Below are 21,916 nucleotides of genomic sequence, written 5' to 3' on the forward strand. Positions count from 1 at the left end.
CTGTGCCTGGAGGATGCTGCAACAGTGACCCCTCAGATGGGAAGCTAGTGAATGTCTGAGGTCAGATTTGAACTTGAATCTTCCTGACTCCAGGCTTGGTCCTCTCTCCACATGCCACAAGCTGCCTCTAATGAGAAAGGCCACAAGACTGAGTACTCTAGTGTCTCCAGGAGCATGGGGTGATAGAAAAGAATTAAACCCATTTGCTCTAAATGTTGCCAGTCTAGGGGTACAAGAGATTCCAAGCAAAATCAGTTTCTCAGGTCACCAGCCCTTAGCTGACATCTATTGGTTCAGTCCCTTCCCATCAAGTGCTGGTTACACAAAAAGTCATCACCAAGAGTGACAATTGAGTAAACCTGTTTATTGAAGCGAATCAGCAAACAGAAATTGGAGAAATTATTCAGATTTGAACATGCCAGAAAAATCTGCAAGAGGAATGAATGCTTCTGATGACAGCAATTTACAATTAGCTCAAATCAAGAGACAGGGTCTGAGGCTGACCAAGGGGATGTCCTCTGAAGTCTCCAGGGAGGGCAGGAGTTAGCTCTCTAAACAAGGTTACATCTCCCTCAAAGGGTTCTAGGGGTACCTCTCCAAGGGGCTCAAGCCCCTAATCTTATGTTCTCCCCAATATCAATTGACAGTGATTAGTGCCCAGTATCTTTTAACCAATTAATATCAATTAGCTTTTACAAAGAGATATTTACTGAGAATATATAGCAATAACAGAAGTACAAATATTTCCCGACTCACCTGGGGCACACTCTCCCCTATATGCCCCTAGGGAGAGTGGCCTCAAAGTTAAAGCTACAAATTAGTCACATACCCCCAACACCAAATTCACTTCTGAAATGCAGTAGCATGGCTGATGATGACTTGCTTCATTTTGCAGGATGAAGCTTCTTGGCATCTGGGTCAGTTGGTCTGGGTGCCCGTCACTCCTTTGGTAGCTTCAATACTTCTGGTAGCAAGGAAAGCCTCAGATGAAGAGTTGGGGCAGGCAGATCGAAGCTAGGGAAATGTCTGTGGGATCGAGTGGGCACAGGCTGGGGCTGTCAGACAGATTGGGGGTCTCTGTATTTGGCAGTTACCCTCGGGTGTGCCTCAGTTGTGTCTTCACCTCCACTGGAGCCCCACGATTCTCCGATCCCAGCTCTGAGGGAGATGTCTCTTCATCCTGGAGAGCCCTCTCTAGCATGACTTTGAGAGGCTCATGAAACCTTTTCTTCCTCTGACTCCCAACCATGAAGTAAATGATGGGGTTGGCAGTGCTGTTCACACAAGAAAATATTTTAGCCACACCACAGAAAATAATATTTGGTCTCTTCTTCGGGTTGACTGAGTAAATAATAAACCAATGGACTGCAAGGGGCAGGGCACAGAAGAGAAACACCAAGATGGTGGCCAGGATGATAATGTAGAGCCTGGCTGGCTGGTGTTTTTGGGAGACCCTCTGGACTTTAATGAACAGGGTCAAGCCAGATACACACATTACTGGGGTGAGGACCCCAAAAATCAAAACCACAAAAAACAAATCTACTTTTTGACATGAATCCTCATTTTTATTTTGTATAACACAGAAATACACAGCTACCAGATTCTCCAGGATGGCCAGAATCCACAGTACCGCACACACCAGGGCAGACAGATTCTTGGGACGGTGACATCGGTACCAGATGGGGAAGAAGACAGAGAGACAGCGCTGAGTGCTGATGGCGGCCAGCAGACTCAGCCCCAGGACATAAGCAAGGCAACTTACTCTTCTAAAGATTTCGGGAACACGCCATGACCAGGGACCGAACGCAGGCCTGTTCAGAACACTGGACAGAGCCATGCAGAGGAGGAAGAAGAAGTCAGCGATGGCCAAGTTGAAAATGTAAACAGAATAGGGGTTCTTCTTTACCCCAAATCTGAGAAGCCATATGATGGTCCCATTCCCTACCAGGCCACACAGACACACCAGCAAGATGAGGATGGCTATTCCCAGAGGAGATACGTTCCCTTGCTCGGTGGAATTGGTGGCTGTTGGTATTGTAACCATCATTGTCACCTTGGGAGGGTGGACCATGAGACTGAGGCAGGAGCCCTGCTAATGAAAAATAAAAATAAAAAGAAACAAATTATATCTCCATGGCCTAGGAGACTGAATGAGGTTCTGTCAAATGCACTTTTAAAAAATTCAATTTTATTTTCTTTTCAGTTCTAAGTTCACTTATTCCCCCTCCCTCACCCATTAGGAAAGCAAGAAAAAGAAAACTCATTATAAATATGCATAATCATATACAAATTCCTATATTAGCTGGGTCCAAATAAGGAAAAAGAAAAGAAAAAGAGAAAGGAAGAAAAAGGAAGAAAAGAAAGGAAGGAAAGAAGGAAAGAAAAAGAAATAAGAAAATATGCTTTAATTTGTCGTCTGTGTCCATCAGCTCTTTACTGGAAGGTAGGTAGATGGCATGTTCCATCATGAGTTCTTTGGGATTATGGTGTGTCATTGTGTTGATCAGAGTGGATCATTGTTAACAATATTGTTGTTACTGTATACAATATTCTCCTGGTTCTGCTCACTTCATTGTATCAGCTCATAAAAGTCTTCACAGGTGTTTTTTCCCCCTGAAACTGGATCATTTCTGGTCTTCCATCACAATCATATATCATAACTTGTATACTTAGAGATGGATCCTTTACTTTTCCTTTGATCTCTTTGGAGTATAGACCTTGTGGTAGTATTGCTGGGACAAAGGGTATGCACAGTTTGATAACCCTTTGGGTGTAGTTCCAAATTGTTCTCCAAAATGATTGAACCAGCTCACAGGTCCACCTACAGTGTATTAATGTCCCTATTTCTCCACATTTCCTCCAGTATTTATAATTCCTCCCCCTGCCCCATCTAAGCTGATCCGATGGGTGTGAGGTTGTTTTAATTTAGTTTAAAATTTTAAACTCAAAGTTGTTTTAATTTACATTTCTCTATTAGTAATTTAGAGTATTTTATATTGTTATTGATAGCTTAGATTTCTTCCTCTGAAAACTGTTTATTCTTATCCTTTGACCATTTATCAATTGGAAAATAATGCTTACTTTTGTAAATTTGTCTTAGCTCCCTATGTATGTTAAAAATGAGATCTTTATCAGAAAAACTTTCTACAATATCTTCCCTCAGTTTCTTGCTTTTCTTCTAGTTTTAGCTGTGGTAGTTTTGTCAGTGCAAAAACTTTTAAATTTTATGTAATAAAAATTAATCATCTAATCTCCCATGAACCTCTCTAACTATGGTTTGGTTATGAACTCTTCACCTATCCATCTATTTGAGGGGTAATTTCTTCCATGCTTTACTAATTTGCTTACAACATCATCCATTTTATCTACATCAGGTCCCCACTTTGACCTTAAATTCATACGCAGTGTGAGATGATGGTCTATAATTAGTTTCTATCAGACTACTTTCTGGTTTTCCCAGCAGTTTTTGTCAGATAGTGAGTTCTTGTCTCAAAAGCTTGGATCTTTGGGTTTGTCAAACACTACATTATTATGATCATTTGCTACTGTATATTACGTACCTAATCTCTTCCACTAAATCACTACTCTATTTCTCAGCCAGTACCAGATTATTTTGATGATAACTACTTTGTAGTACAGTTTGTCATAGCTAGGCCACTTTCCTTCATATTTTTCCCCATTAATTCCTTTTATATTCTTGAACTTTTGTTCCTCCAGGTGGATTTTGTTATTATTTTTTCTAGCTCTATAAATTTCTTTGATAATTTGGCATGGCACTGAATAAGTAAATTAATTTTTGTATAAATGTCATTTTTATTATATTGGCTCAGCCTTACTTATAAGCAATTAATATTGCTCTAATTGTTTAGATCTGCCTTTATTTATGTTAAAATTATAATTGTCATTATAATATCATATAATCCCTAGATTTTCCTTGACAGGTAGACTTTTAAGTATTTTATGTTGTCTGTGGTTATTTTAAGTGCCATCTCTCTTCCCATCTCTTCCTGCTGGTTTTTGTTGGTAATACATAGAAATGCTTATGGTTCCTGTGGGCTTATTTTATATCCCAAAACTTTGAGGAAGTTGTTCATTGTTTCAATTAGTTTTTTAGTTGATTCTTTAGGGTTTTCTAAGTAAACATCATTTCATCTACAAAAAGTGATAGTTTTGTTTCCTCTTTGCCTTTCTTATTCCTTCAATGTCTTTTCCTTATCATATTTGCTATAGCTAGCATTTCTAGTACAATACTGAATAATAGTGGTGATAATAGGCATCTTTGATATTCACCTTTGATCTTATTAAAAGCTTAGTTTATCCTTATTACAAGTAATGCTTGTGCTTGGGTTTAGGGGGCTACTACTTGGGCAGTGAGAGGGTGACATAGTGCACAGAGCACCAGGCTGGGAGTCAGGAAGACTCATCTTCCTGAGTTCAAATCTGGCCTCAGACACTTGTTAGCTGTGTGACCCTGGGTAACTCACTTCACCCTGTTTGCCCTGGTTCCCTCATCTGTGAAAATGAGCTGGAGAAGGGAAGGCCAAATCACTCCAGCATTTCTGCCAAGAACAACAAAACATTGCATTTTAAAGAAATTCCATTTATTCCTATGCTTTCATTTTTTAAAAATTTTTGTTTAGTGCTTGCTTCGGCAGCACATATACTAAAATTGGAACGATACAGAGAAGATTAGCATGGCCCCTGCGCAAGGATGACACGCAAATTCGTGAAGCGTTCCATATTTTTTATAGAAAGCTATCTGCCCCTACAGGACAAAAGAGAAGATGGAGACAAGGGCAGAGAGGGATGATAGAAGAGAGAGCAGATTGGTCATAGGGGCAATTAGAATGCTTGGTGTTTGGGGGGGGAGGGGATAAAAGGGGAGAAAATTTGTAACCCAAAATTTTGTGAAAATGAATGTTAAAAGTTAAATAAATAAATTTAATAATTAAAAAAAAATAAAATAAAATTTTTGTTTAATAAGAAAAGGTATTGTATTCTATTGTCTCAAAGTTTTTTTTTCTGCATCTATTGAAATAATCATGGCTTTTGGTATTTTTGTTATTAATATGGTCAATTACGCTTGTGGTTTTTCTCATATTGAACCAGCTCTGCACCCCTTGAATAAACCTAGACTGGTCAAAGTATGTAGTCTTTGTGATAAATCTGTGCTGGTATTTTGTTTATTTATTTGCATCAACATTCATTAGAGAAATTAGTCAATAGTTTTCCTTCTATTTAGACTTTTCTTAGTTTAGGTATCATGACTGTATTTGTATCATAGGAGGAATTTGGTAGGATATCTCTTTGCCTATTTTCCCCAAACAGTTTATGCAGTATTGGAATTAATTGTTCTCTAAATGTTTGGCACTTATTAACAACTATCTCATTCTGGGGTTTTTTTCCCTTGGGAATTCATTTATGGTTTGTTCAATTTATTTTTCTACAATAGGAATATTTAAATATTATGTTTCCTCTTTTTTCAATCTCAGCAATTTGTGTTTTTGTAAACAATAACCCATTGATTTCACTTAGATAATCAGTTTTATTGGCATATCATTGGGCAAAAGAGCACCTAATAATTGCTTTCTTTTTCCCTTTTTTGGTTGTGAATTCACCTTTTTCACTTTTGAGACCAGTAATTTGATATTTTTCTTTCTTTTTTAAAAATCAAATTAGCCAATAGCCTGTCTGTTTTATTACTTTTTAAAAAAAAACCAGCACCTACTTTTATTTATTTATTCAAAGGGTTTTTACTTTTAGTTTTATTAGCATCTTATTTGATTTTTACGATCTCTATTTTGGTATTTGATTGGAGTTTTCATTTGTTGATTTTCTAGTTTTTTAGCTGAATGCCCAAGCTACTGATTTGTTCTTTCTGTCTTTTATTGATATAGGCTCTAGAGATTTATGTTTTTTCCCTAAGTCCTGCTTTGGTAACTGCAGCCCGTCAGTTTTGATGCATTGTCTCATTGTTGTCATTATTGTTAATGAAATTATTGCTTATTTATTGACCTATCTATTCTTCTAAGATTAGGTTATTTAATTTCCAAATAACTTTTAGTCTCTGCTTCCAAGGCCCTTCATTATATCATTAAGAAGAAAGAAACATTAAGAATATTAATATTAGGGAAAATATAGTATTAAGAAAGATATATTAAATGAATATTTCTCTTTTTCTGTGTGACTCTTGATGAGTCAGTCTCTTGGAGCCTTAGTCTCCTTATCTATAAAATAGGGGTAATGCCAATTGTCAATATATATTTAAGCTCCTACTACGTGCCAGACTCTGAGATAAGTACTAGGGATACAAAATAAAGGGTAAATGACACAATGTGCCCTTGAGGGAAAGAACGTGTGTATAACTGTGGACACACAAGTTTTATACAGGGTAAATAGGAAGCATTCAACTGAGGGAGGGCACTAGCATTAAGTGGGATTGGTAAAGGCTTCTTTGAGAAGATGAGATTTTATCATCAGAACTATCTGGTACTGGGCAAGAAATAGAGTAGTGGATCAGTGGAACAGATTCAGGAGTGGGGAACCTGCGACCTCCAGGCCACATGTGACCTTTTAGGCCTTTTGACTGAATTTTACAGAACAAATCCTTTTATGAAGGGAATTTGTTCTGTGAAGTCTGGATTCAGTCAAAGGGCTGCACTTGAGGACTTAGAAGGCCACATATGGCCTCAAGGCTGCAGGTTCTCTACCCCTGGAGCAATACATGGTAGTCAATGGCTATAGTAATCTACTGCTTGATATACCCAAAGACTCCAGCTTCTGGGATAAGAATTCACTATTTGAAAAAAAATGCTGGGAAAACTGGAAAAGTGCATGGCAGAAACTAGGCATAGACCAACACCTTACACCCCAAACCAAGATAAAGTCAAAATGGGTACATGGCTTAGATGTAAAGGGTGATACCATAAGCAAATGAGGAGAGCAAGGAATACTTTACCTGTCAGATCTATGGAGAATGAAAGAATTTATGATCAAACCAGAGATAGAGAATATTATGAAATGCAAAATGGAAAATTTTGATTATATTAAATTAAACTAAAAAGGTTTATACACAAACAAAACCAATGCAACCAAGATTAGAAGGAAAACGGAAAACTGGGAAATAATGTTTACAGTCAGTTTCTGATAAAGGCTTCATTTCTCAAATATATGAAGAAATGAGTCAAATTTATAAGAATACAAGTCATTGCTCAATTGGTAAATGGCCAAAGGATATGGACAGGCAGTTTTCAGATGAACAAATTAAAGCTATCTACAGTCATATGAAAAACTTCTCTAAATCACTGCTAATTAGAGAAATGCAAATTAAAACAACTCTGAGGCACCACCTCATATTTATCAAATTGGGTAACATGACAAAACAAGAAAATGATAAATGTTGGAGATGTGGGAAAATTGGAACAGTAATGAATTGTTGGTGGAGTTGTGAACTGATCCAACTATTCTGGAGAGCAATTTGGAACTATGCCTAAAGGGCTATAAAACTGTGCATATCCTTTGATTTAGCAATACTACTACTAGGTCTGCATCTCAAAGAGATCGTAAAAAAGGGAAAAGGATCCAAATGTACAAAAATATTTATGACAGCTCTTTTTGTAGTGGTGAAGAATTGGAAATTGAGGGGATGCCCATCAACTGGGGAATGGCTGAACAAATTGTGGTATATGAAAGTAATGGAATACTATTGTGCTGTAAGAAATGATGAACTGATGGACTTCTGAAAAACCTGGAAAGACTTATATGAACTGATGCTAAGTGAAATGAGCAGAACCAAGAGAACATTGTACACAGTAACAACAACATTGTGCGATGATAAACTATGATAGACTTAGCTTTTCTCAATCTTACAATGATCGAAGACATTTCTTAAAGACTCATGATGGAAAATGCCATCCACATCCAGAGAAAGAATTTTGGAGTCTGAATGCATATCAAAGCATACTATTTTCACTTCCTACCCCCATGCCCCCTTCTCATGATTTTCCCTTTTTGTTTTGATTCTTCTTTCAGAGCATGACTAATGTGAAAATATGTTTAATATGATTGTACATGTATAATCTATATCAGATTGCATATCATCTTGAAGAGGGAGGGAGAAAAAATTGGAACTCAAAAATCTTACAAAAATAAATGTTGAAAACTATCTTTACTTGTAATTGGAAAAAATAAAATATTATTAAGTAGAAAAAATAAATAAAATTGTCTAATGGTTTATCTAAAAAGAAAAGAAGATGAGATTTTATGTAACTAGTTCATTGCCACAGTTAGTCTTCTGGTTGGTCTGTCACTCCCAATATCTCCCCATTCTCTTCTATTCTCTGCTTAGCTGTCAAAGTCATCTTCCTCAAGCTCTCCTATTCACTAACCTCCTGAACCCAATCTAAAACCCTCATAGCCTGCCTGCTTCCTTCCCCTCCCATCTTCCCAGCCTCCTTCCATCTTCCACACACCCACATCCTCTTCGATCCTTGACCCTGGCCTCCTGACTGTTCTTCAGACAAGACCCTCTGAGTTCAGACTCTGGGCATGTTCATGCTCTTCTTCCACTCTACCTCTTGGCTCCCCCCAGCTTCCTTCAAGTTCCTGCTAGAATCCCATCAGAAACAAAGAAACCTTTCTTAATATCCCTAGGGCTTAGCACACTAGGTATGGCACATAGTAGGTGTTTAATAAATGTTAATTGATTAACTGGGACTTGACAAAAGCCAGAGAACCCCCAAAGTGGAGCTGGATAGAGAGAGCATTCCAGGCACAGCGGACCGACAGTGGAAATGCCTGGAGTCTAGAGATGGAGGGTCTCATTTGAAGACCAGTAACGAGTCCAGTGTCACTGAGTCACAGAGTACATGGGGGACAGGGGAATATGCAATATAAGAGAACTAGAAAGAGCATATAAGATCTTTCAATTTGGATAGATGAGAACCTATTTTACAGATACATCTTCCTATTTTACAGACAAGGAAATCGAGGCCCAGAGGCTAAGGGCTCAGACCACACAATCTCTAAATTGTCCTCCTCCAATATCTTATGACCTTGAAAAGAGAAGTCAGATGCCCCTGTCTTCCCTCACCTTGAAAGAAGGATTAATTTCTCTTTTATTTGCTCAGGGCCCCCAGTCACCTCCCTCCAAGTTGCTACAGTCACTGTCAGGCTTAGACCCCCTGGATTTGGGGATTGTTGAGGAAGAGGTCAGCCTCTGGATGAGGCTGGGGAGGCTAGGCTAACTTTTCACCCTTGTCCACTCATTGACTCAAAGTACATCTCTGGGTCAGTCTGCTTATCTCACTTTCCAGGTTTCCTTTCTTTTGATGAGATTAGAACTCTGCACTTGAGATCTATTACTGACTCCACTCTAAACACTGGATGCACTTTGGTCCCCTTCTCACAGTATAGCAAAGCACGAAGTACTTGTTAAACAGCAGACCTCATCATGCCTCTGTTTACATTTTTTATCAGTGGGAAGGATTCTGTATGTCCCTTCTCATCAATTCACCTAGTTCTGTCTGCTGGGAGAATTCATGGGCTTTGCATAACAAGTCCCCAGACTTCTTAGAGGTATGCATGCTACAAAAACCCATTGATTTGATCACTTGGTTAGCACCCTAGGAATTTAGCTCCATTTCCTGGCACTGAGGATGGCTAAATGCTTAGAGTTGGTTTCCTCAACACACACATTCTCTAGCCCACCTCCCTCTCCCAAGCACACTCTGACCACTCAGAGTACAACTCCAGGCCATTTTCAATTCAATTATATTCATAGAACATCAGAGTTGGAAAGGGCTTCAGAGATGGCTAGTCCAGTCTCTCAAGAATTCCACCAAGGACCCATGGTCCTCTAGCCCAGTGGTATCCAATGCTAAGAAAGAGGGTCATTCACGGAGGAGGAACCAATAATGGAGTAATAGCAGGGACTTGCTAGAGCTCTCCCCCAAAACCCAGCCAAATACCTGTAAAAAATGACTCTAAACAAATTCTGGAGCTGCAGAACCCACAGAATGAAGGAGTGAAGCAAATCTCCTGCCCAACACAGCTTGGAAGGTCACTGGGAAGTATCTATCATGCAGCACTGGGAGCAGAGCACAGTCTAGTGTGGGCCATGCCAGCACAGATAGGACATGAGCAGGCCTTGGGGAGGACTGAATCTCGGGCACCTGTGGCTGTTTCCAGACTTCACAACCCCAAAATGCTGAGGACAAATTGGAAAGTGAGTGGAAAAATCCTGTGGGACCTGTGTGAGAGAGTAGAGTGGTCTGGCTCCAGCACCAGGGTAGGGGGTGGAGGAACCTGCAAAGGAAGAGCCCATGGCAGCAGCAGCGGGGGTAGAGGCAACAGCAGTGACAGCAACTGTTTTTGGAGCTCTAGGCCTACAGATTGTGGGGGGATTGAGCAGCTGACACTACAACCCCTCACTCCCACTGGAAGCAGAGAACTACCTTGACAAAGAGCTCAAAAGTCAAGTAAATAGCTGGGAAAAATGACCGAAAACTGGAAAAAGAATAAGATTATAGAATTTAACTTTGGTGACAAGGAAGACCAAAATATACAAACAAAAGAAGACCACAAAGTCAAGACTCCTATATCCAAAGCCTCCAAGAAAAATATTAATTGGTCTCAGGCCATGGAAGAGCTCAAAAATGATTTTGAAAATCAAGTAACAGAAGTAGAGAAAAAATGGGAAGAGAAATGAGAGTGATGCAAGAAAATCATGAAAAATGAGTCAGCTGCTTGCTAAAGGAGACACAAAAAATGCTGAAGAAAATAATACTTAAAAAACAGACTAACCCAAAAGGCAAAAGAGAACAAAAAGATAATGATGAGAAGAATGCCCTAAAAAGCAGAATTGGCCAGATGGAAAAGGAGGTCCAAAAGCTCACTGAAGAAAATAATTCCTTAAAGATTAGGATGGAGCTGATGGAAGCTAATGATTTTATGAAAAATTAAGAAATTATAAAACAAAGCCAAAGTAATGAAAAAATAGCAGACAATGTAAAATATCTTATTGGAAAAACAACTGACCTGGAAAATAGATCCAGGAGAAACAATTTAAAAACTATTGGACTACCTGAAATCCATGATTAAAAAAAAGAGCCTAGCCATCATCTTTCAAGAAATTATAAGGAAAACTGCCCTGAGATTGTAGAACTAGAGGGTAAAATAGATATAGAAAGAATCTACTGAATGCTTCCTGAAAGAGATCACAAAAGGAAGACTCCTAGGAATATTGTAGCCAAATTTCAGAGCCCCCAGGTCAAGGAGAAAATATTGCAAGCATCCAGAAAGAAACAATAGTGGAAATACAATCAGGATAACACAAGATCTAGCAGCTTCTACATTAAGGGATCACAGGGCTTGGAATATGATATTCCAGAGGTCAAAGGAACTAGGATTAAAACCAAGAATCACCTACCCAGCCAAATTGAGTATAATAGTTCAAAGGAAAATATGGTCATTCAATAAAATAGAGAACTTCCAAGCATTCTTATTGAAAAGACCAGAACTGAATAGAAAATTTGACTTTCAAACACAAGAATCAAGAGAAGCATGAAAAGGTAAACAGTAAAGAAAAATCATAAGGGACTTACTAAAATTGAACTGCTTACATTCCTACATGGAAAGATCATATTTGTAACTCTTGAGACTTTTCTCAGTATTAGGGTAGTTGGAGGGATTATACACATATAGACAGAGGACACAGAGCGAGTTGAATAGGAAGGGATGATGTCTAAAGAAATAAAATTAAGGGGTGAGAAGAATATATTGCGAGGAGGAGAAATAGAGTGGGGCAAATTATCTCACATAAAAGAGGCAAGGAAAAGCTTTTTCAATGGAGGTGAAGAAGGGGGAGGTGAGAGGAAAAGAGTGAACCTTTCTCTCATTGCATTTGGTTTAAGTAGGGAATAATATGCACACTCAATTTGGTATGAAAATCTATCCTACATTACAGGAAAGTAGGGGGCAAGGGGATAAGTGGGGGTTGGGGGATCATAGAAGGGAGGGCAAATGGGAGAAGGGGATAATTAGAAGTAAACCCTTTTGAGGAGTGATAGGGTCAAAAGAGAGAATAGAATAAATGGGGGGGCAGGATAGGATGGAGAGAAATATAGTTAGCCTTTCACATCATTACTGTTATGGAAGTATTTTGCATGACTACAAATATAACTTATTTCTAATTTCTTGCCTTCTCAGTGGGAATGGGTGGGGAGGGAGGAAGGGAGAGAGGCTGGAACTCAAAGTTTAAAAACAAATGTTAAAAATTGTTTCAGCATATAACTGGGAAATAAGATATACAGGCAATAGGGTATAGAAATCTATCTTGCCCTGCAAGAAATTAGAGGAGAAGGGGATAAGAGAAAGGAGGGGTGTGATAGAAGGGAGGGCCAGTTGGGAGAAGGGGTAATCAGAATGCATGCTGTCTTGGAGTGGACAGAGGGGAGAGATGAGGAGAAAATTTGGAACTCAAAATCTTGTGGAAGTGAATGTTGAAAACTAAAAATAAATAAATTTTTTTTAAAAAAGAAAGAAGGTAATTGTAACCATAAGAATCCCTGTGGGCCTCAGACCACATTAGAAAACCCCACATTAATACCATCTGTGGCTTATTGTATTTTTGTTCAATTTGTTAAATATTTCCCCATTACCTTTTAATCCAGTTCCTGAACCATGTGTTGAAACCTCCAATGACGGAAAACGCTTTGAATCTGTAGAGCTTTCTGGAGCCTATGAATACAAGAGGGATATGGGAACATAGAGAGATGGCAGTGAAATGCCAAAGCCACTAAAAGTAGTCCTCCTCTCACCTGAACTTTCTTTGGTCCTTGGTTAAGTAAAGAAAGGGAGCTTTTGGGGGCCAGCAGAGCGTTGGGGGGTCTCTTCCCTTTGCACCTTCATCTTCTATGTCCTGGAGATGATCGATACCCCAGCCTGGCCATTGAGGGATGGTCCATCTCTCATCACCCGAGCAGCGCAGGAGAGGAGGCCCATTTACCAGGGGCAGGGACCTAGCTTGCCTTTCTTTGTCTCTCTAGAGTGAGAGTGAGTGGCCCATAGTGATCTCTTAATAAGTGTGCGTGGATTAAGTGACTGATACTGGAAAATAGGAAAAGGCTTTACTTGCCAGTGTGGAAAAATGGGTTAAATGGACAATGTAATGGAGGGCATCCAGAAATTCTGTCCCAGAGGAGGAAGGGGAGGAGGAGGGGAAGAAGGTGGCCTCTGCATTAGGGGCCCAGCACAGCACCTGCATTAGGTGATTACAGGAAGCCAGAAAGTAAGTGCAGCCTAATGGACCCAGCCCAGTTCTCAACCCCCTGTTTCCTGCCCCTCGGGAAGCCAAATGGACAAAGGGGAGCTCTCCTAGCTGACCATGAAGCAGGAAGGAGGAAAATTGCTTCAATTGCCCTTTGTTCCTGAGACCCAGGCTGGAAGGACCCTTTGCTGAGCATCAGAACATTAGCCCAACACCCAGCTGCCCAGCCCTGGACTCCCAGGGTTGGGCTGAGAGAGGGAGAGATGAGGATGGTCAAGGAAGAGAGAGGCAGGAGACAGGGTTTCAATGACCTCTAACCTCCTCCTCCCAAGGCCAAGCACAGTCATCATTTATCCATTCATGCAGCCTTAATAACTAGAATTCTGTTCCCTAAAAGGAATGCGTCTCCCAGGCCCTGAAGGCAAATTCTCAACCCCAGTTTTCATTAATCTTCTCCAAACAACTGAGGGCATATTCATGATGTCCCCCTGTAACTGCTGTCCCCCAAACTGCACATTCCCTCTTCTAGCTCAGTTTCTTTTCCCTGGCTCCATCCAGTGTCTGGGAGATCCTCCTTCCTCTATCTCTTGGAATCTCTGACTTCCCCCTGTTGCTCATCTTGGGACCCATGTTGCACTGGAGGCCTTGCCTGATTTTCCCTCCTGTGATCTTTTCCTGCTAGACACTTGTATCCCCTAGAAAAATAGAATCTCCTCTAGAGCAGGTACTCCCTTTTAGAAATGCTGATGGTTTGTGTGGGTTTAGTTTATATCCTGCAGATTTAGTTACAATCTCCCACCACTAAGGCTCAACCAAACATGTTAGTGAAGTATTTTATACTTGGAAATATTTTAGAAACACTCTCAGACCAGGAAGACCAGGAACACTCTCAGGCCTCCCAGGAATGAATGAGAAAACTCTGCTGAAGAGGAAGAGGAAGAAGCAGTCAGCATGGCCAAGCTGAGAAAATAGATAGAGAAGGGACTGCTCTTTGTGCAGAAGCAGAGAGACCACATGATGACCCCGCACCCAGATAGACAGCTGGGAAGAGAAGGATGGACATGGCTTCACCATCTCCACTGGAGGGAGTCACTGCAATTGTGACCATGGGAGGGTGGCTTTTGGGATCATGGCATAGTCCAAGGATGTTTCTGCCTCTGAGAAGGAGATGGACAGGAACTGTGGCCACATTGAGAAACTCAGATACTTCTCTCACATCTTTGGGGGCAGCTTCTCTCTTCCTCCCACCCCATGGTCCTCCCTTGTCTAGTCCATGTTGTTCATACTTCTCTAGGGTGTGAGGAGGGCATCTGGAAAACTAGCCATAGGCAGTGGAGATAAGTCATGAGACCAGCCTGACATGCTCGGGCCACTGTTTCCATTACCTGGGGATCACACCCTAGGAGTTATTCTGGCCTCATCCCTCTCACCTCCCCGTGTTCATTCCAACCAAGTCTTATCGATTTTGCCTCCCCAACTTTTCCTCTACCCACTGAGGCAGTAGGTAGATAGAACTCCCGGTCTAGAGTTGGAAAGACGTGAGACCATATCTGTTCTCAGACACTTATTAGCTGTATGACCCTGGGCAAGTCACTTCACCCTGCCTCAGTTTCCACATCTGTAAAATGAAGATAATCAAAGCACCCCCCTCCCAGGGTTGTTGAAGATTAAATGAGCTAAAATACTTGAAAGAGTGCTTAGCATAGTGCCTGGTGCACAGTAGGCATTATTTTCTTCTTTTCCCGTCCCCCTCTCCAAACACATCACAACCACCCCAGTCCAGGTCCTCATCACCTCTTGCCATGATTATTATAATAGCCTCCTAATTGGTTTCCTGGCCTCCAGCTCCTCCCCTTTCCAAACCATCCAATCCAATCTGCTCAGTTACCAAATTGATTTTTCTAAACCACAGGCCAACAATGCTGCTTCCCTGTTCAAGAAACCTCAGTGGCTCCCCATCACCTTAGGTCACCTTTTGGTCCCTTTGCCATCCATCACCAGGCTACCTTTCACTTTACTACTCTTGATATGTCAGTCTGTCTCGTCTGCTTGCTCTTTTCTGCACATGATGGCCCAGATTCCATCTTTGCACAGACTGGCCCCCATGCCTGGCATACTCCCTCTCCTTACTGCCACCTTTTGAAGCTCTTGGCTCCCAATAAGGCTCAATGAGCATTTATTAATCATCTGCTATTTTGTTGGGGCTCAGGAAAACTAAATAAAAAATGAAACAGGGCCTGCCCCAGAAACTTACCTTTGACAGGAGGATGGAACATAGTCACTGATATGTAAATACAACATATGGACAAAACCAATGCAAATGAATTTGGGAAGGATCATGGAGAAGGGGGTGGATCAGGTAGCCCTGGAAGAAGGTGACAGCAGAGATGAAGTGTCATGGGAGGGTGGCACTATGAAGGACATTCTTCCTGGACTCTGGAGAGTTGAGTGAAGGGAGTGGTGTATAGGGAGTGCAGAAAGGTCACCAGGAGCCACATTAGGAGGGTCTTCCATGTGTTAAACAGAGAAGTTTCCATTTTATCTTGAAGGTAATTGGGAGCTTTTGGTGTTTTTTGAGGAGGGAGGAGAAGCCCAGGTGCTTTCAGAAAATCACCTGGGTAGCGAAGTAGAGTATGGCTTGGAGATGAAGAAACTCCATGAGGAGGTTATTACAGTAGTCCAGGGGAGAGGTAGTGAACATGGGCCATAGCTATGGAAAATGGAGGGATACCAGGGCTATTGTGGAGGCGACAAGATATGGTGACTGATTGGCCACTGTTGGAGGACCAATGACCTCACAGACTGATGATTTGCTGTGGTGCCTTGGGAGAGATGGAGGGAGGGGCTGAGGAGGACTCCAGCTGGAATTTATCTCTGTACCCTTCTTCCTTTACAGAGTGTACAGAGCATACAGAGGTGGGGTGTCTAAAGCATGGTACCACATGGCAACTGGATTCATTTGAGAAGTGTAGATAGCTGAACAGGATAATTCAGTCTTTTGAGAGGACTTTTTTCTTTCTTGTGGGTTAGACATCCAGTGTAAGCAAATAGTGACCCCATTTCCATGTTTCTCAGTAATGGAGATTTATTTCTAAGATATCATTTTGTTCTCATTACTTCTCAATCTTGAGGATTATCATATTTTTCCTAAGAGCAAGGCATCCTCTTACCTGCATCTTCCTTGTTCCTATGACATTTAACAAATTTGAGAGATGTAGTTTCTGAGTAATTAATCATTTTATGAAAAATGCTAACGTTTTGTTAATAAAAGAGTTAAGTAGCACTCTCAAATGCCAAAGACCCCTTGTGGAACCCACTCAATGCTTATATGCCCTTGGAGGGTGGCAGTTGACTCTGATTGGTTAACAAATAATGAAAGAGAATGAATATTATAATGAGGGTTGGGCTATAATACAATGAGGTACATGACACTGAGTACCCAAATCTTGGTCAATGAGATTTATCAATTTCCATATCACCTGTCTGACAAAAAGAAAAATCCCTATTTTCTCTGTCCTGTCTGAATAAACATAATGAGAAGGGATGCCTCCATCCACCTAAACAAAAAATTTCTTTACTATCTTTGATTAGATCTTAGCCTGGGTAAGTCTTTGCCCAAGATTTCCCACACTGGTTGATTTCTGGATGAGGAAGATGAGAAAGGGAAAATTCTTGGTCCTAACTCAATAATTAGTTATTAACATGAGAGCAAAATATCATTTCTCTCATTCCTAAGCTGAGACTGTCCTCTGAGTGCTTGGAGATCCTAGGGGGGCTGGGTACACTTTAATTTGGCATTTCATCTTTTGGGCTCTGGAAATGACTGTTCCCGCGATCCAGATAGGGAGGGGGGAGAAGGTGGTAAACATTCTCCTGTGACTCCCCAAGGCCCTGCCAAGGATTAGCCTGTGAGGGAGGGGAAGGTCTTTAGCTGTTAATGTGGAGGATGAGTGCAAGACTGTGTGAAGGAGGGCATTGGGCACTTGTCCAAAGGGGTAGGAGGAGAAGAGGGAAGGGAGGAAGACCTGCCTTAAGACCTGAGTGATTCCAGTAAGTTTTTAAATTGAATGTGACTTAATGGGCCCTGTTGCATCTGCAGCGCTCCTCATTCCCCCTGATCTCAGGAGAGGGGTTTGGAGCCAAATGGATGAGGGGGATTTCTCCCAACTGGGAGAACAGGGCCATTACAACCATATCCTTCTATGATTGCTCAGGTGGATTTTTAGACTTGTTTTGGTTAAAAATCCATCCTGCTGAGGCCAAACTGGTGAGGAATCTTTCAGAAGTTAGTCTGCTCCTGGGAATGGTTAAGAATCTCGTCTGGCTCCGTTGTACTTAACAGGGTTCCTTTCTCTCAGCCATAGCCCCAGGGAGCCCAGCTAGGTGCTAGGAGAGAAAAAATCCCCAGGTGGAGAATTCCCCCTCTCCCTTCCTCGGAGATAATATTGTAAAACAAGCTTTTAGCTCACAGCCTGGTAGATAGTAGGAGTTTAATAAATGCCTGGACCCTTCCCTCATCTCCCCTAGCTCCTCCCTTCAACTGCTGTTTGTGTAGCTAGGGTCCCAATACTGGTTTATAAGACTTCACCAGTTGGAGCGGGGTGCTGGGTTGGAAAATATCTTTTCCTCTGGTTATGGGAAGATGGGAACAGAGAGGTATAAGTGAAGGAACTCAGCTGAGCAGTTCCAGACCACTGGGGTCCAAGGCAAGCCTGAGCTGGAGACGAAGCCCCGACCCAATGCTAGATTACGACCAATGTCAGCAGGATGTAGGGGGCAGAGAGCTCTGGACATGGCATCAGGAAGACCTGAGTTCAAATCTTACCTCAGACGACTGGGGGTCCCTGGCAAGCCACTTAACCTCTGTCTGCCTCAGTTTCCTCATCTGAAAATTGGGAATACTAGTAATTAACTACCTGTTTCACAGGACAATGAAATGAAGCAGTGAATATAAGTCCTCATTCTCTCAACCCGACCAGAACTCTGGGGCTGGTGCTGAGTGTGGAATTTGGGGGAGACTCCAAGGTTAGAATACATTTGGGAAAGGGTGGAGTCAGTAAGGTGAGAATTAAGGTGGGAAGGGGGACTGTATCTGGGCACAGTTTCTTAATCAGCATCTCAGCAGCGGCTGCAAACAGCAGACAGGATGGGGCCTGGACATCGTCATCAGGCTGAGCTGAAGGACAAGCCGGGGGGCCGCCTTAAAGGCCCAGTGATTGTGGGAGGATGCTGGAAGTCCCCCCCTCTTTGTTCATGTACAAAAAGTCTGGGGTCCCAGAACTGAGCAGATGCCAGCGCTTTCTTTGGTTCCCTGAGGACAGTGAGATGTTCGGGCTCAGGATGCAGAGGTCTAGGAATTTGTTCTTTGATTGAAACAACAAGAGGTTTAGTTCTTTCACCAAATGGTGGAATCTACCAAGGGCAGAATCCCACGCCTCCTAAAATGGCACATACTTGCTTTTCATCTTAGGAATCGCCATGTACTGAGTTGTCCGGATATGTTTCTGAGAGACAGAACAAACCCAAGGTACTGTACCTGACCCTTGTGCCCAAACACCTTGGGTCTGGATACCTTGTGATCGTGCCGGAGGAGAAGAGGAGGACTATCCCTGTGGCTAGATGGGGCTAGTATGTCCTCAATATATCGGACTCAAACTGAGCCTGTGAAGACAACAGAGGCTAAATCTTGCAGTAAAATTTGAGATAGTAGAGTAGGAGACTCACCACATGTAGTTTTGAGGTAAATGAGTCCATATTCACTGCTAATTATTCCAGGGAACTGCAATCTGGTGACTGGATGTGGGACTTAAAGAAACCCTAAAACCTGTGACTCAGACCTATTTCTACAAAAGAGGCAGCTCCATGGGGAATGGAAGAAAAAATTGTGGCAGGTTTGGGCACCGCAGGATGCCTTGGGATAACATGCATATAATGTGGAAACAGGTTTTCCATCTGGGCCTGTCTAGATTCCTTGACTGGCAGCATAGGAATATTGCTGGGACCACAATCCTTTGCTCTGTTAAAGAATTAATGATGGGGTCCATGCCCTCAGTGGCCTCCCTAGTCAGGGGAGACTGAGGCATGGATGGTGGCAGTTCCCCCTATGGTAGCAATGGGGTTCAGGACTGCTGACTTAGGAAGGTCCACATCCATGGGAGAAGGGGCCCACAAAGAACTCAGGATATCATGGGAAAAAACTTGGGCTGTTGTGAGGGTCCTCTTGAGGAAAAAGCAAAAGAAGCTCATTCCTAGAAAAACATTAAAAAAAAATCCGTCAATAATGAGAACTGAGAGGTGGGGTTATCCAGCCACTGTTGGGTTGACGTATTGTCTGGGATATATGGACTCCCAGTGTTAAATTTCCCCTAGATCTCTTCCTAGCAGGTCAGTGGATGTTGGACACCCATAAGAAGGAATGTAAAACAGAAGGGAACCCACTGTGGCCTCCTGTGAGGATGGGAGGAGGGCCCATGCTGTGCCCCCACTACTTTTATAGATGGAACACTGGTACAGTCAGAGCCCAGTTTTTTAATTGGGACAGAATGAGTGGCTCCAGGATCAATGAGGCAAATTTATGATTTTCAGAGCAATATTCTATTCTCCAGTTAGGGGAGAGGCAGAGGCAACAGGGGCAGGTATTCGACATAAAAATACTGTTCCCTGCCTCTCCCCACAGTTTTCCTGTTGTTCAGATTCTCTGTATTCCACTCTGGGACTTTCCCACACACACAGTTCCCTTCTACTTGATTTAAGCACTGCCAGAATCTGTCCCCCTTTATGAGTTATAATTTTGCCTCTGAGGACAGTTTAGGTCTCACCTTGGGTTCCCCTTATGGGTTCCATCATGGTGTCCTTGGCAAAGCACCCTCTCTTTCCACAATAAAAACTGCTTAGGACCTTTACTGGGATGCTGAGTGAACAGAGACTGGAAAGGGAGTACTGGAGACCAGATGCTGCTAGGAGAGGCTTAGATTGAATCTTTTGTCTGTGCATCAGTCCTTCTCCCTCTGTATTCGCTCATTTGGTATTCATGGGGTGATGGGACCTGGACCCCCAAAAGGAAAAGACCCTATCTTTGAAAGCAATTCAGCCCCTGAATTTTCCCATCCATTTCATCAGGCGCCTCCACCCAAGGCAGTCCACCCCAGCCTATCCGCCATTGCCCAAAATGCGGCCCAAAGCTTTACAACGAACCTCCAGTAAGCATCTGCCTCATGCAGCTGCCATATCCATTCAGGCCAGCCTCATCTCTCTGGACTTTGGCGGTAATCTTGGCCCCTCCCCTCAGCTGCCCTGGTCTGATCATATCACTCTTCTCTCCTTCCCCCCCCCCCCAAAAAAAAAAAACAAACCAAAAGCCTCTCTAGGACTTTCAGGGACAAATGGAAACTCCTTTGCTTGGCTTTTAGAGCAGCTCATAGCCTAGCTCTTCTCTCCCTCTTAAATCTTCTCATGCTACACTTCAAACATATCCAGCCAGGCTGTCTGCTTGTCGTTCACTCTCCCACCTCCCTACCTTTGCAATGCAGTGACTATCCTCAGGCAGGGCTGTTAATCCCCCTCACATCCACCTGCCTCCCTTGAGGAAGCTCCAAACCCAGCTCCTTGGGCTCCAGGACCTCATGTTATATAAACAAGATGTGGGCAGGATACACAGGAGATAATTGATTGAACTAAAGGAGATCAAGAAAAACTTCCATAGAGGATGGGATTTCAGTTGAAACTTGAAGGAAGGTAGCTGGGGAAGCTGGGAGGAGGAGATGGGGAAGGAGGGCATCCCAGACATGGGGGCAGGCAGAGAAAAGGTCCAGAGTCGGGGAATTTTGCCTTTCTTTGTATCCCTACTGCTTAGCACAATGCCTGACACATGGTAAGTTTGTAATAAATGCTTGTTCTCTGACTGACTGGGACAGAAAGTCCTCCGGGAGAACATGCCTGTGTGCTTCTCCCCAGGTGGGTCTGCCTCCTGTAATCAGGGTCAGGTTTATCCTATCTGAAGCTCTTAGAAGCTTTCCCTTGGTGGAGTTTGCCCTGTTTACTCTGAGGTCTCTCTCTCCTCCTTTCCTTCCACAGTTAAGTACATAAGAGAACACTACACCCCTCCCTGCCTGTTCTTCCTGAGGATCGGTCCCTTCTTTGGCCCCTCCCTGTTGGTTTCCTCCTCCACCTCTCTGCTGCCCTGGCCCTCAGGAAGGGGCACCAAGGGATGGTCTTTTCTTCCTCCTCAGACCTCTTCTTGTATGTCTAGACACACAGGTGTCAAACAGGAGCTGGTTAAGGGCCTCAGGTGTCCCACAGCACTCTGCCCCACAGCCAAAAACCAATCAAAATATAATTGGGAAACATTTATCAAAATACATAAAAATACAATATAATAAAGATAGTGTCACATTTTAAAAGTAAGCTAGTTTGTAGTGAGTAGCCTGCAGGAATCCTTATGGACAGATTGGTCCCTCCTTTTCTTTTGGAGTACATCTGGCTGACCACTGTCTCCTGGAATCTGTCTCCTCCCTTGTTTTCCATGACTTTGGACTGTTTTTTATTTTACTGCCCTCTCTGTGTTGTGCTGTCCACTCACCAAAGATCTACTTGATGTTCTGCACACTGACTCACCCTGTTCCAACTCTATGCCTTTCTCTTGGCTGTCCT

General features: G+C 42.3%; 1 protein-coding gene and 1 non-coding gene across 2 annotated transcripts; one reads left to right on the forward strand and one right to left on the reverse strand.

Annotated features, from left to right (window-relative positions):
* Positions 1–343: 343 nt before the first annotated feature.
* Positions 344–2,091, reverse strand: MRGPRD (MAS related GPR family member D). The gene has a single exon (XM_072639377.1). It carries the CDS (start codon positions 2,069–2,071, stop codon positions 1,091–1,093), a length of 981 nt encoding a protein of 326 aa, XP_072495478.1. The 5' UTR covers positions 2,072–2,091; the 3' UTR covers positions 344–1,090.
* Positions 2,092–4,639: 2,548 nt separating this feature from the next.
* On the forward strand, positions 4,640–4,746 carry LOC140530499 (U6 spliceosomal RNA). The gene has a single exon (XR_011975937.1). It is a non-coding gene; the product is annotated as a U6 spliceosomal RNA (small nuclear RNA).
* Positions 4,747–21,916: the final 17,170 nt, after the last annotated feature.

This window comes from Notamacropus eugenii, chromosome 2, assembly GCF_028372415.1.
Source record: "Notamacropus eugenii isolate mMacEug1 chromosome 2, mMacEug1.pri_v2, whole genome shotgun sequence".
Lineage (NCBI taxonomy): Eukaryota > Metazoa > Chordata > Mammalia > Diprotodontia > Macropodidae > Notamacropus > Notamacropus eugenii.